This window comes from Microtus ochrogaster, chromosome 24 (assembly GCF_000317375.1).
Source record: "Microtus ochrogaster isolate Prairie Vole_2 chromosome 24, MicOch1.0, whole genome shotgun sequence".
Lineage (NCBI taxonomy): Eukaryota > Metazoa > Chordata > Mammalia > Rodentia > Cricetidae > Microtus > Microtus ochrogaster.
Genome location: NC_022024.1, coordinates 22,978,572 through 22,992,883, shown reverse-complemented (window position 1 = coordinate 22,992,883; position 14,312 = coordinate 22,978,572). Strand labels below are relative to the sequence as shown.

The 14,312-nt window shown below is 39.7% G+C and overlaps 2 protein-coding genes across 3 annotated transcripts in view; one reads left to right on the top strand and one right to left on the bottom strand.

Moving 5' to 3' along the window:
• The window catches only part of C24H12orf29 (chromosome 24 C12orf29 homolog), a 29,145-nt gene extending 22,483 nt beyond the window's left edge, over positions 1 to 6,662 (bottom strand). For both annotated transcript variants that reach the window (XM_026784449.1, XM_005358117.3), the window contains exons 1-3: positions 6,474 to 6,662; positions 2,360 to 2,477; positions 122 to 217 (exon numbers count right to left, since the gene is read on the bottom strand). In XM_026784449.1, the coding sequence (XP_026640250.1) occupies positions 122 to 217; positions 2,360 to 2,477; positions 6,474 to 6,563 (304 nt within the window). In that variant the 5' untranslated portion in view covers positions 6,564 to 6,662. The remainder of the gene's footprint in view (positions 1 to 121; positions 218 to 2,359; positions 2,478 to 6,473) is intronic.
• A 5,548-nt stretch (positions 6,663 to 12,210) lies between these two features.
• The window catches only part of C24H12orf50 (chromosome 24 C12orf50 homolog), a 101,908-nt gene continuing 99,806 nt past the window's right edge, over positions 12,211 to 14,312 (top strand). Inside the window, exons 1-2 of the mRNA XM_013350309.2 lie at positions 12,211 to 12,317; positions 12,632 to 12,752. Coding sequence (XP_013205763.1) covers positions 12,306 to 12,317; positions 12,632 to 12,752 — 133 coding nt within the window. The 5' untranslated portion in view covers positions 12,211 to 12,305. The remainder of the gene's footprint in view (positions 12,318 to 12,631; positions 12,753 to 14,312) is intronic.

Here is a 14,312-nt window from a genome sequence, read left to right as displayed (position 1 = left end):
GTGTATATATATATATATATAATTATCTCCCCCAAGATATATATACCTAGAAGAACTATAGCAATAATTTCACAAATTTCAACTCTTTAAATCTGAAAAGTTTGAAGAAAAACCCACTAACCTTTTGAGTTTTCTTTCGAATGTAGAAATTTTTTAAATCTTTTCTCAGCTTGCTTGTTAGGTTTTCTATCTAGTCGAGCCCAGAGGTATGGCTGACCTAAAAACATAGGAAAAGTCAAGAGGAAACAAAATTCATCTTGCAAGACATTTCAGAGAGGAAAAAAAATCAATAAACAGTAGTCTTCTCTGTAAGAAAACGCCTAAGAGAACAAGGAAACACATGATGCTCAGCACTGAGTCCTCATCCCAGCGTGTGAGGATGTACTTTGTTAACCATGAGAAAGACGCATGGTCTTTTTATCAGAATGTTCCATGCTCTCCTCCTAAATTCTCACATGAGAGCAGAACCAGGTGGCTGTGTTCCCACCTCCCCTGAACATGACAATGTCATGTGGGGTTAATTCTGGCAGACGTGGAAAAAAGCCGACCTATCTGGTCACTAGACACAGAGGGTGAGGGTTGCTTACTCCTGGGTGTGAGCAGTCTCAGGGCAGTGAGTTAGCTTACTGTTGCCATTGCTTCCTTAATGGGAAGATGCCTACGTGACAAGGCACAGCAGGAAACTCCAACTAAGACTCCACCCTGAGTTCCTGACACACATCAGTAGCTCTTAACCTGAGAAAACGTGTCCTGCTGTGGCTATAAAGCACAACAAAAATACAGATTTTTCTCTGGTATCCCCATACCTGTTGCTCTGTGTTACTTCTGACTTACTTCTGAAATCCTTACTTTATTATGTGTTTATCCGTTTGTCATCTTTGGTCCTGTGAGCATCCTTGAGCAGTAAAATCTCTAGCTCTCTAATTGCTCCCAACCTGCACATCACATATAATACACACTGAAGTGTTTTTTAATATATTAAAATTAAAATATATTAATATTTGATAAATCTTACTCAAATATATAAATCAGAGGCAGCGGAGAATATTTATTTTCAGGAGCAAGGATAGACAGGGTTAGATGACACAAAGTATAAATAGCAGGAGACCCAAGAACGAAGGAGGAGGAGGAGGAGCAAGAACAAGGAAAAGAGGACATCAGGGGCCAGCCACTCAGCTACACAGTTATATAGCAAGTTCCAATGAAAGAAGTGAAGAAAGGGATATAGAAACAGAAAAAGATAAAAACCCAGAGGCAAAAGGTACTCGGGATAATTTAAGAAAAGTTGGCAAGAAACAAGCCAAGCTAAGGCCGGGCATTCATAAGTAAGAATAAACCTCTCTGTGTGATTTATCTGGGAGCTGGGTGGAGGGCCTCCCAGAGAAGTCAACACAGAGGTTATAAAATTGTTAAATACACTATAATACTATTACTAGCTACTCATATACATAATATAAAGAGCTAAATTAAAAATATATTGTTTCGCCGGGCAGTGGTGGCGCACGCCTTTAATCCCAGCACTCGGGAGGCAGAGGCAGGCGGATCTCTGTGAGTTCGAGACCAGCCTGATCTATTGTTTCTGGTTGAGTAGACTTTTTGTCCTTTTTACTGGTAAACATATAAAACGCTTTCCACTAACATCCATTAGGATAGCTATCACCAAAAATAATAAATATTCCTAGTAGGGAAATGGAAAAAGTGGAATATCTGGAAGCTAGAACTTCTGTATGACCATTATGGAAAATGTATGATGGGTATTCAAATTTTCTAAATTAGAATTAACATATGATCCAGTAATCCCACATTTATATAGGTTCATAAACATTTATATAGGTCCCCCCCCCGGCAAGAAACTGGATGCAGTACTTTAGGAGAGATAATGCATTATTAATTGCATTATCAATGGTGGCATGAAGCAACCCAAATGCCTATCTGTGACTAAACAGACAAACGAAATGTCCTATGTACATATTAAACAATTTTAAAAATGTGTGCAATCTGACACAATCCAATCGGGTAAAATACTGAACTAAAAGAGTAAACCAGCCACAAAGAGACAATTATATGACTTACCAATAGTCATAAAGTAGAAGAAACTAAGAGGCTGTTGTATGAAGCCGCTTGTTTGTTCCCCACTTCTCAGCCCCGAAATAATCACACAGAAACCATATTATTTGTAATATTGTTTGGCCAAGAGCTTGAGCGTACTTCTGGCTAACTCATATCTTAAATTAACCCATCTCTACTAATCTGTGTATCGCCATGAGGCTGTGGCTTACCCGGTGAAGTTCAGGCGGCTGACAGAATTTATACAATGAAAAAGATAATACGTTTAGTAAACATGGGAGTTGTATTTTACCTTTGTGGTTAGTAACATAGCAACACGTCCCATCCACCTTTTCTGTGGCGATGGCATTGTACACATCTGCCTCTAACGCCTTTTCACTTAGAGTTTCGGTTGCCAAAACTTTAAATGGCTTAAAAGAAGAAAGAGAAAAAAAAACTGGCATAAGATATACAGCCTCTGACTTCACACACAGGCTCACATGAACTGTGCCTAATTCCCTTAGTCCCAAACAATTGTCTCCTAGGTCTCACTCTGCAGCCCAGGCTGGCCTTGAACTCACCATCCTTTGGCTATAGCCTCTAGTTCGGAGATTCCCCTCCTGCCCCACCACAACAGCTCTCCCTCTCTGCAGTGTGATCACATTCAAATTGATTGTCCATGTGGACTGTGATCAACAGGCTTGTCCTCCACAATGGAACCAGGAGCTGTGTCCTATGGCTAGGCACTGACCACAAGCATTGCACCTGACACTGGAAATACAGAGAAGTACCCACCTTTAGTGACACTCAGACGTTAGAGGGCTATGACAGAAATAAAATGCATCACATTATTACACGGATGAGTACTACAGAGGAAAACACGATGGAAAGCCACAAGGAAGTGCTCTAAAGAGGCAACATCTGAGCAGATCTGACGTGCAGAGGAAAGGCCCACAGTCAGGGCATCCTGTGTCTGAAGAACGCAAGTCAGCCACTGCATTTGGAACGAAGTGCAGGTAAAACACGCTTACTTCATTCCAGAGTGTGCCTGGTGGGTCAAGACATGGGATTCGCCGATCACAGTTCTCCGAGACTCAGTCTACTGTTCCATGAGATCTTTACAAAACCGACTCTTTCAAATCGTACTTGGTTCTTACTTGTGGGGAGAGTCCAGTGACGTCCTCTATCTGAGCTCACATTTTCGGAAAAAGAGACGATGAAGACGGCTCCTAGTTTGAGTTTTTAAATGACTGACTTGCAAAGCGGCAATCTACATGCTTATTTTAGATGCCCATCTAAAAAATCTCTGTGGCTACCCATCCAACTATGTTTGTGAAGCTTCTTTATGAAATGCATTTTCCTAGTATGCAGGCCAGACCAGGATCCACTGCCGTTGCTTCCTGGTGAAACTTCCAGCAACTACTACGGTAAGTCTACCCTAGGTGGTCAAAGGTGACCAGGCCTCCTGGGAGTGAAAGGCCCATTGCTGCTCCTGGCACAAAGCCTAGTCAACATCTGAGGCCAATTTTGAGTTCTAGTTCTACCCTGCCCAGGTTTCTTTGTTAAAAACCACCAGTAATAACTTGCCTGCTGTTTCCCTCCGAGGTTGCTTGCTTTGCCAGGGATTCCCTTCCTGTTCTTTTCATCTTTATCAACAATTAGCTGTCTACAAGTTTCATTTACGACTTTGCTACTGTCAGGAAGAAAATAAAGCGTCGGGGATGGAATAGGGGCTACTTCTGAGATACTGACAAGTTTTTAGTTTTAATTTTTATTTATGAGAAAATTTTATGCTACTATTTCATAGTCTAAATCAGAACTTTCACTTTATATAATAAGGTAATAATAATAATAAACACTGCACAAAGCAAAGGGAAATGGTGGTCAGACAAAATTCGGTACTAGAAACCTATACTCGTTTCATTGATTTGTGTGAGGTACATGTATGTATGTGTGTGTGTGTGTGTGTGTGTGTGTTGTGTGTGTAAACATGTGTGAATACACGCCCATATGAGTGCATGTGGAAGCTAGAGGTTATCACCTTATCTTTGGAGACAGAGTCTCTCACTACACTTAAGAGCATAGTGGTTCTGGCTGGTAAGCTCTAGGGTTCTACTGTGTCCCCTCTACAACTCGGAGATTACAGACACGTGGGTGCTGGGACCAGAACTGAGCTCCTCGGATCTGTGTAGCAGCCACCTTCCAAGTCCGTGATATACTACTTCAGTATCGACTTGTCATTGGTGTGTGACAATGGGACCAGGAGGTAGGATTCTAAGCCACTGTGGCAAAACGCTAGCGACAGCATGTGTGTGTGTGCGCGCGCGCATGTGCATGCCTGTACTTACGTGTGTGTGTACATTTTTAAATTTATAAAATTGCAAGGAGGGTGACTACGCCCTTGGAGTTGTTAATGACTGTAAATGTTCCTTCCTTGGAGATCATTTCTCTACTACAGTTTGCTATTTACTCCACCTTGTGACCAAACTACGGCAAAAGCAAGAAGCATTTGTGTACATAAACAGGCAATGCGGATTGATTGGGTGCTGTTCAATTTCTAATCAGGGATGAGTAATTTAATCAAGTTTTATTAAGATCTACTGAAAAGCACTGAAGGTAATTCAAGCAGAGTGGTTAGCCTGGGAAAAGCATTAATGCTTAATCTGTTTACAAGATGAAAGATGTTGCAAAAGCAACAACTCCACACTGAGATTTTAAAACAGACTTGGCCTAATTAATAAGAGACTTTGGATAATTACTTGGACACTATGCTGTAACCAGATAGTTTTAACTATAAAGAGATGAGAGGGTGTTTTTTTTCCCCTAGTATAAAGTACTTTTAAAATTATGCCCTACCCACAATATTCAAAGCTGAGAATCATTATTAAAATGAATCATCAAGGATGAGTGTTTTGCAATACTTGGATTTATTATGATTTTTGTTCTAAACAGCCAGCAATAACGATACTGAATACTAATCTTAGAGCTTTACTAGAAAATATAGTGGGAATCATTCTGGCAGCAAGTACAACTTATTAAGTAGTACTGTAAACAACATTATGACATTTTAAGTGTAATAACGAGGCAGTAGAAAGGAATATGGAAAGACCAGATGTTAGGAAAAGGTAAGAAAACATCAAGGTTGACGGAAAACTGGCACGAAGATTCCCAGAGTTCTTCGAATTAAAATTTGACAAATGTTAATTCGTGTGTCAGTTCCTAGCAGCAGGGACTAAGAGATAACAGGGCTTCTTGTTAACTGCCATTTAATCTAAAAGACAAGAAAGGGGCCTGAGGGAGGAAAAAATGAAGCTCTAAAAGAGGGGGAATAGCAGAGCACAAAAATAAAAAGGGTAATGGTGTGTGCGAGGGGGTGCAAACTGGAGACTTGGGGGAGATGTGCACCCTGCTGACGTGGAGAGGGGACAACACAAATTATGGATGAAAATGCTAAAAGGAGTGGTGGCTCACGCCATTACTTCCAGCAGAGCACTCAGGAGGCAGAGGCAGGTCTAGTTTGAGACCAGCCTGGTCTACAAGCGCTAGTTCCAGGACAGGAGGACAGGTTCGAAAGTTACAGAGAAACCTTGCCTCGGAAACAAAAAAACAGAGAGAGGAGAGAGAGAGAGAGAGACAGAGACAGAGAGAGAGAGAGAGACAGAGAGAGAGACAGAGAGAGACAGAGAGAGACAGAGAGAGACAGAGAGAGTCAAAAGGAAAGCTCTTACTTTTTATGCTAACTAAAATAAACAAACAAGAACAACAAAAAGGCCAGAAGGCCAATCGTAGAGTGGTAAAGGTGAAAAAGAGTGAAATTGATTTTAAATGCACATGCTGACTGTGTCTGAGTTGAGAGGTAAAGAATTTTGCTATATATCAAAAAATCACGCTGATAAAAACTATCTATATATTAACTCACTTACGTTCACGCAAGGCTCACTCTGTAAAACACAGAAGATGACTAGAAAACCTTAGGACAGGCACTCCGTGTTAGAATTAAGCAAGAAATGACACGCGGACTGACTTTAGCGACCTGGTCAGGCTAGCTGTCAACACTGTCATGGGTTTCTAGGACACAACAGGTAAACAATGCTTTCTCATCAGACTCTTGATCGACAGTCGTTCCAAATTAGATGACCCTGATATCTCACTCACTACTCAGGTTTTTCACTCAACGGGGCTGGCATGGGAAGCAGAACATTAATTGCGATGTAGGTTTTCAAACCTGCCAGAGCAAGTTTGAATCACTTGATCTGGGAGGGGAAAATAAAAAAAGGGACTCTCTCCCACACTCCTCGCAACGAAAAGGTCCACTAAGCTGGAGCTCAAGGTGTTCTTCACCCAAACCTCTCCTGTAAAACCTGTAGGGCTCCCGGGCCGCCGCGCAGCGCTGGAGAAGCCGCCCAGCAGCCCAAGTCGCCGGGTACCTGATGCTCCCGCTTGGCCGAGGGCTCGGCTTTCACCTCCGTCACAAACACGCACGGCATCTTCCGCTGCACCGAGCCCAGGCGGCTCATGGCGCCACTCCGAGTCTCCTGGACGCAGGATCCCGGCCGGAAGAAACCCTGCAACAGGCAGCCAGAGAACTGTACCCAGTCCAGCCCGGGTGATCCTTCAGCGCCGCCGAAGGACCACCCCGAAGAGGGGCGGGGACGCATGCCCGGAAGCGACCGCCTATTAGCGGCGCATTCTGGGAGTTGTAGTGCGGCGTTGGGGCTACCGAGCTCGCTCCTGCTCGTGCGTGATTCCCAAATAAAAAAAGAAAAGAAACAAGATCCGTTACCCGGTGTTGTGTACTTAGTAACGGTGATATTTTCGGGACTTAATATCCAGTTTAGGATGCAACTTGGCACGTTTCTCCTGAAACTGACTTGTCTGCTTTTTCTTTAAGAATTTAAAGGGATTATAAGCCCGGAGAAGTTTAGAAAGAACTATTAGACATTTCCTAATGTGCAGACAAAACCCCTGATTTTCCAAGAATAACATTAGTAAAACTCTACAATTAACAGAACTGGATTTTTTTTAAAGCTTCCGTTTGAATTTATCATCGTACAGTGTCTAATTTGGTTCTTGATGTCCTTTCCAATGAGTAAAATTTAGACAAATCCCAAACCGTGGAAATATAAACAAACGGCAGCACGGTCAAGGTTTTCCTCGGACTCCAGCAGAGAGCTTGAATTGTATGCAATCAACTATCGAGCTGAAAATAACATGCTTAGCTTCACTTGCTATCCAAAACTACATTGGATGGTAAATAATAAAATTAATGCTTGCATAAAAATAAAAAGTATTATATTTTAGTAGTAGACCTATCTCACAGAAGCCTGAGGCCATAAGGAGATTTTTAAACTTACCATTTTAGGTAATTGGAAAAGCCAACTTTTATTTCTATAATTTTTAATCTCAATTTGTATTTTTATAATAATTGCTTTATCATCACGTATCCAACTGCCCAGCATTTTATTTACTTAAGCTCTTGGGGGAAATTAAATAACCTCATCTGCCTTGAAAGTATATGAGGGGACTCTCAGAAGAATAAAAGTATCTCTAAAAACATGCTCATAGTTTTGTGATTGCTGGGCTCACAATGGAGGGTGTGAGTGAGGAAGAAATTGGCTATTTTGTGATCTTTCTCTTCTGGCACATAATTTTTTCTCATAGGCAAACACACACAATTTTATCCAAAACAAAAGAAACTCAGGGGTTGGGGTGGAAAAAGACTATACCCACATGGTTCTGGCTCTGTGCTGGTGAAGCCAGAAACTCCTTAGCCTCTTAACTTCATGAGTTGGTAACTATTTGAACCTCTAGAGCTTGTCTCTTGGGTCTCTGACAATCAAATGACCTTCGCAGCTCTCAACTGTCACTTCCCAAACTGCCACAGAATATTCTAAATCCAACATTCTGCCATTTCTTAGAAAAGATAATCTTCCAAAAACATTCCACTTGCTTCAAGCCTCTCCTCTCTGGAAGCATCGGCAGCAATATTTTGGTTTCTTCAATGCTTCAATATTTTGGTTCCTTCAAGGTAGAAACAGAAGAACCCACACCGGGAGATCATCAGAGGATCAGGCTCTTGCTCGGAAGGATGGCAGCCAGCAGCTTCCCCAAGTTCGGATACAGAGTTGGTTGTAGGGCCCCTGGCCACCAACCTTAAAGTGGTACTCGGGATAATTGGAAGATTTTTCTTTTCTGATGTGTTAGTAACCTAGCACACACCAAGAAGAAACTCCATCAGAGGCTATCTTGGCTTACACAATTCAGGATTTCTTGGTCTGTTTTGAAGACAAACTTCCTAGCACTTTTTCTTACAGGGAGAGAAAAAAATCCTCTTGAGTAGAATCAGAGCTTCCTGTAAAAGACTAAAATGAAAAACACAACAGGATGGAAATGAGGCGAAAGTGAAAAGTAAAATTAGTGATAGGAAAAAAAAAAACTAAGAGAGGAAAAGGGAGGGCTCTCGGTATCCCAAGGACTAACAGAAGGTGCCCAACTAAAGTTTTACACAATGAAAGAATCTTTTTTTTTTTTCCAAATCTCTTTGTGATTTTGAACGGATTTTACTGTCTAGTGGAATGTGGGCTACTCATCAGCTGGCAAGGTGAAAGCATTTTTCGGCGCTTTCCATGTTGAAATCACTTAATTCGGCAATTAATGTGTTTGATAACAGGATCTGAAAGCCATCTAGTGACTCTTCACACTCAGTCAAGAATTCATCTGGAGCAGATGCACACTTGAAAATTCTTCTCGGGGGTGCTTTACTGACTAGTCTGTAAAGATGGGCACCTTACTGCCAGAGTTAGAAGGGCAAGCCAAAAGGCAAGACTTATCTTTATGTATTTATCAATAATTTCAAAGGTTTTTGTCAAACCTTTAATTGCTCTTTTACCTCTAAGACTGCCTCATTCCTTTTATTTTACAGTTACAAGCAAACAAACCTAGAGTTTAGCTCTAGATTATTTCTCTAGACCTCTGGACTAAAAAAGTTCATGGCAATTTACCCTGTTTTACTTAAAGTGGAGACCAATGTTTGTCTTGATCATCTATGACTTCAATGAAAAGACTGCAGTAATTTAAAAACATACTTCAATCCAGTGTGCTCAGTCATCACCAGCCAACGTCTAAGTTGAATATTCTTTATTTCTGCTAGGTTCTGATTCTTATAGGAAAGATAATCAGATGGATACTTTAACAACTGCTCATTGAAATGTTTCCCTCTGGGAGTCAGAGGGCTTCATATTATTTTCAACAAATTCTCCAAGGTTTCAAGCACGCTGGAACCCTTTGCTATCAGCTGAAGCTAATTTTCCTTTTATGACGGATGAAAATGGAATAAAGTCACTGGATGAATAGGTACTCCTGTTTATTTTCTTGTACATTTATTACTGTTACAATCTGACACAGAGTGTTTTTAAGTCGGTGTATATAGCAACAGATACATATTTAAATGATTGTACCTATTTTTTTGAATTGTAGATAGCATATTTACGTTAGTTCCATTTTCAAACCACATAGAGAAATAACTTTCCTCATGAAATACTTACCCATTTTAACTTTGAAAATATGAATTTGTGTTTCTTCTCTAACCATAACACTGAAAGATAAAAAGACAGTCTTAAACTTACAGATAATATTTTATTATATTTGATATATATTGGGCAAGGAAAGTATTCCCTTAGGTGAAGGAGACTACAGTTGCATATGAGGTCATTAATGGTGAGCAAACAATGGATTGTGTAACAATGAGGAAAATTCTGGAAGTTTGAGTTTGTGTGATTACTAGTAACCACTGTCAACATTTCTGCAAAGCTAGAGAAGGTATCTTCTAATTTAAATTTCTTTAAGCATTATCTATTGTGTAATATACTGTCAACAGGAGGTCAGTTGTCAAGGAATACTACTGATAGCCCGAAAGACTGTGGAAAAGAACAGTTTCCCCCCTTACGCTCTCATAGTTCTTATATTTGCGTCCCTGCAATTTGTACGTACTTATAAAAAACACACGGTCATTGGATTAGCAGCAAGAGATTGAAAATGGCAGAAGTTGGGAATGACTGCTATTTCTTTGTTAATTCCACATGCATAAAGGTAAATATTGTACAACTTACAGTACCCATGCTTAAGCTTTTTAGTAGAGTAAAGGAAGAAGCAACAATAGAAAGATACCTTAATTCTGAAGTAAAAGCTTATATATTTCTGTTATCCTGAATTTATGTGAGAAAGTCTGGGTTAATTTAAAATCATTATATATTTAAAACTATTCTTTATATATATATATATATATATACATACATATATATATATAGTTAATTTCATGACAGTTTTATATGACATTTGAATATATTATTTCTTCTTTAAACATCAGATTCTTAATTCTGTATACTATATAATGATATTTAAAATATAGAATGTTATTTTGGTGAATATGACTTCAGTCATACATTATTAAATAGTTGAATTCAGATTGCTATCAGTGGTGTAGTATATTTTTTCTTCTTTGAAATTCATTAAAAGTTATTGCACTTTTCCTGTCGGAAGTCTGAGTAACAAGTATTTAAACACCATGTCAAAAGAGATTGAATGCAGTGTATGTAAACAAATCAACCACAGTTATAATGTTAAGTGGAAACACTGAATTGGGATTAATGGATATTAAAAATGAATAAATGTAGAAACTCAATGACTGCTCATGTACCAGATGAACCTAAAAAAGATAGATGTTCTGTCTGGTCAAACATCTTTTAGCTCTACTAGCAAACTGGAGTCAAACTTTTTGGCCACAAGAATTCAGCCCATTTTCGTCACGTTACCTATCAAAGAGTTCTTGGATGGCAGACTTTCTGTGTTTTGTCTCTTTCTCTTTTTATCCCCATGTGATTGATGAATATTATCTTGTAAGGAAATGACTAGATAGAATTTTTTTAAAGAGTGAAAACAAATAGAGAAACTGAGTTAAACTGTTAATACGGTGGCTGTTGAAACGTAGTGAAGCTATAGGGTTAAATACCAGTTTGCCTGAACACAAACTCACTGCCCATTATCCCGTGCTCTGAGAGTACAAACTCCATCTTTGATGGGAAAGGAACCCGAGTAGAGAAATAGAAAGAAGACAAAGAGTATATGTCAGAGAGAAAGGAATGCAATGGAATGTTGTTATCGCTCGCTGTTCCCCTGTCTGAGACAGTGGAATACAGTTTTTCCAGCTGTGAGTACAGGCATAAAAGAGTGTAGAATTCAAAATTAAAGCAGTAGCAGCCAGTTGACATAATCCACATCTACTTTGGTTGGTATGTAAAGTATCTTAGTCAACTGTTTGTCTTTGTAGATCAAGAACATGAGATATATATGTCATATGTGATGTGGAAATGACTTCCGATTTCACAGTATCTCACGGTTGAGATTCCACTTACTTTCTCGATATCAACTTAGTCTGCAGCATCTCCATAGTCTTAGTGGTTGGTAGAGTGGGTCTTCACATGCAGAATCTTGCTAGTACATTGTAGATACTCTCCAAGCTTTCTTTAGAAAGCTAAATAAATGAGGACTACTGAGAACTCAAGAACCATGGCAATGGGTTTTTGATCCTACTGCACGTACTGGCTTTGGGGGAGCCTAGGCAGTTTGGATGCTCACCTTACTAGACCTGGATGGAGGTGGGTGGTCCTTGGACTTCCCACAGGTCAGGGAACCCTGATTGCTCTTTGAGCTGATGAGGGAGGGGGACTTGATCGGGGGAGGGGAAGGGAAATGGGAGGCGGTGGCGGGGAGGAGGCAGAAATCTTTAATAAATAAATAAATTAAAAAAAAAGAAAGCTAAATAAAGCCTCCTTCTTGTTGTATTGCAATCAAGGGAGTCTCTGGTCTCACATCTTTGCTCTTAGTAAATGCTCACTGGATACAAAACACAGCATTTTGAGAGTAACTTGCAGCGAGTGATCCTGTGGTGTTTGATCATGACATTTTCTTATTACTTTCTCACTGAAAAGAGGCAGAGTTGCTACAACTTAGTCCTTACAAGTCTGCATGGGTAGTATATGTTTTCATTATTCTAATTTTATATAGACTCCTTGTTTTTTTTTTAGTTGGTTTAACATTTTGTTATTAACCACTAAAATTAATATATCGTGTCTTCTGCATTGTTTACTTCTCAGGGTTCCCAGTGCCGATTCCGACACTGTGAAGAAGCCCTTGGCAGTGACACTGTGTGTTCATTATGGAGAGAGAGAAAATGTTTAGATCCACTTTGCAGATTTAGACACATGGAAATGCAGGTAAAATGACTGATCCTGCTGACTAAAGGAATTTTTCTTACGTATCATTGAATTAAACTTTTATAACAAAATAAAAGTAGTTCTTCCTCCCAGAAAATCTTAAGTGTTTATCACTTCGCTCACACTAAACGTGTAGAAAAATAAAGGATCACTTTATCTTTTAAACCGAAAAAGCTGAGAGGTGGCTAAATGTAGGAAACAGGTGATTCTAAGCCAGCCATTAAAGCTTTTCTTGTCGCATTGCATTGTGTTCTAGCAGTCTGCCTTTACTGTGAGAGCCTAAACATTGTATTTCCCTCACTTCCTTTTCATAGCAAAACTGCAGCATTTCATGCTTCTGGGAAACCCAACCTCTTGGTTGTGTGAAGATCAGTTGTATCTTTTACCACAGCAAACCCCGAAATATCAATGGATTATTTTTGCCACCAAGTAGCAGTGAGTATATCTGTAATAACTGGTTATGTGGCATTATAGTCTGGTCATGGAGTTGAAGCCTAGGGAGGTGCCGTTGCATACAAAAATGAGGTGAGGAGGTCAAGAATCTCTTATAAGTGCAGAGAGAGAGCAAAGGCACACTCTGGGTTGCAGGCCTCTTTTCTGTCACAGCAGCTGTCTGCAGTGATACTAAATTTTTCCCTTTATGTGAGACTTGTCATAGATTTTTCACAGAACACGGAGGACCTCATACTTAAGGGAACCTTGTTGGAGAAATTGGTGATTTCAAGATTTTTCCAATGCCGCAGCAATCTTATTCTGCGATGGTCACTGTACATCTCTGGTGGAATGGTCTTAGATATGAGCAGAATATGATATTAGCCCTTTGAGAATTAAAAGATTAGTTTCATATAACCCCAGTAAGTGAATAGCTAAGACTTTAGCTCTTTTATTGCATGCTTTGGGAAACTTTTGACTTCATCAAGCACATCACATATGTAATACTTTTATTATTGTTAATCTCTTTCTCACTAGATTGTAAGCATCTGGAGGATGGGGAACATAATTTTTTTTTTTTTGCCACTGCTTTGCAATGTGCAGTAAATTGGTTGCTTAGACACATGGGTGGGGTGTGAAGAGATGAGTACTTTAAGAGGATGAAAATACCAAAGTGATGTAATGGATTAACCTGATTTCCTTAGTTTACAACCGTATGATTTTTTTTTTATCCAGTGAGACACATTCCTATGACATTATTTTTATCTGGTAGTTTAATCCCAGGGATTTCACTAGCTCTTGAAAGACCAGCAGGAAACAAAGACCGCCTCCTCTCAAAGCAGGCTGGATGGGATGCCTGTGTAAATGACCATCATGGTCTTCCCCACTGTTAAAATAAGCTCTGTGCTAATTGATGTCATGCTGTTGGGTGGGTTGTTCTTGTATGTTGTGAAAACTGCTCGTGGATAAAGAAAACACATGACCATAATGATGGAGTTTGAATTCTTGACCACAGACCTCAAAGGAGTCGATACTACTGATCTCAGCGATGCTCTATGTTAGTCTGCAGGTAGATCTCTTCTAGACTATAATCTTCAATTGTTTTCCTTCTCATTCATCTTCCAACATCTGCACATCGCAGCTGGTGACCCTAATATCTTACTGAAGAGCTGAAGGGATGGGTAGGGAATTTCTACAAATTTCCATCTCCCCACCTAACTACCACCAGGACTAGTCTCCTCTTCACGCGCCCCATAATGAACTATCATTCTCCACCTAATCTATCTTCCCACTTGGTGACTCAATGAACGTTAACGCAACAGTTCTTCCTGTGGCTTCCACACAACTGTTTTTAATCTTACCGAGCCATTCCTTTGATTATACAAATATGTGTTTATCTCTTTGCTAACTAATTAGTATTTCTCCTCAATTCGTTCTCTCTAGTAGTTACGCCATATTGTTGTTTCCCACTTAGTGGCACTGAAAGTATTTTGTTTATTCTCACTGTACATATTTTTCTCCTTCCCTTCCTTCCTCTCTTTTCAAACAATCAGGTTTCTTTGG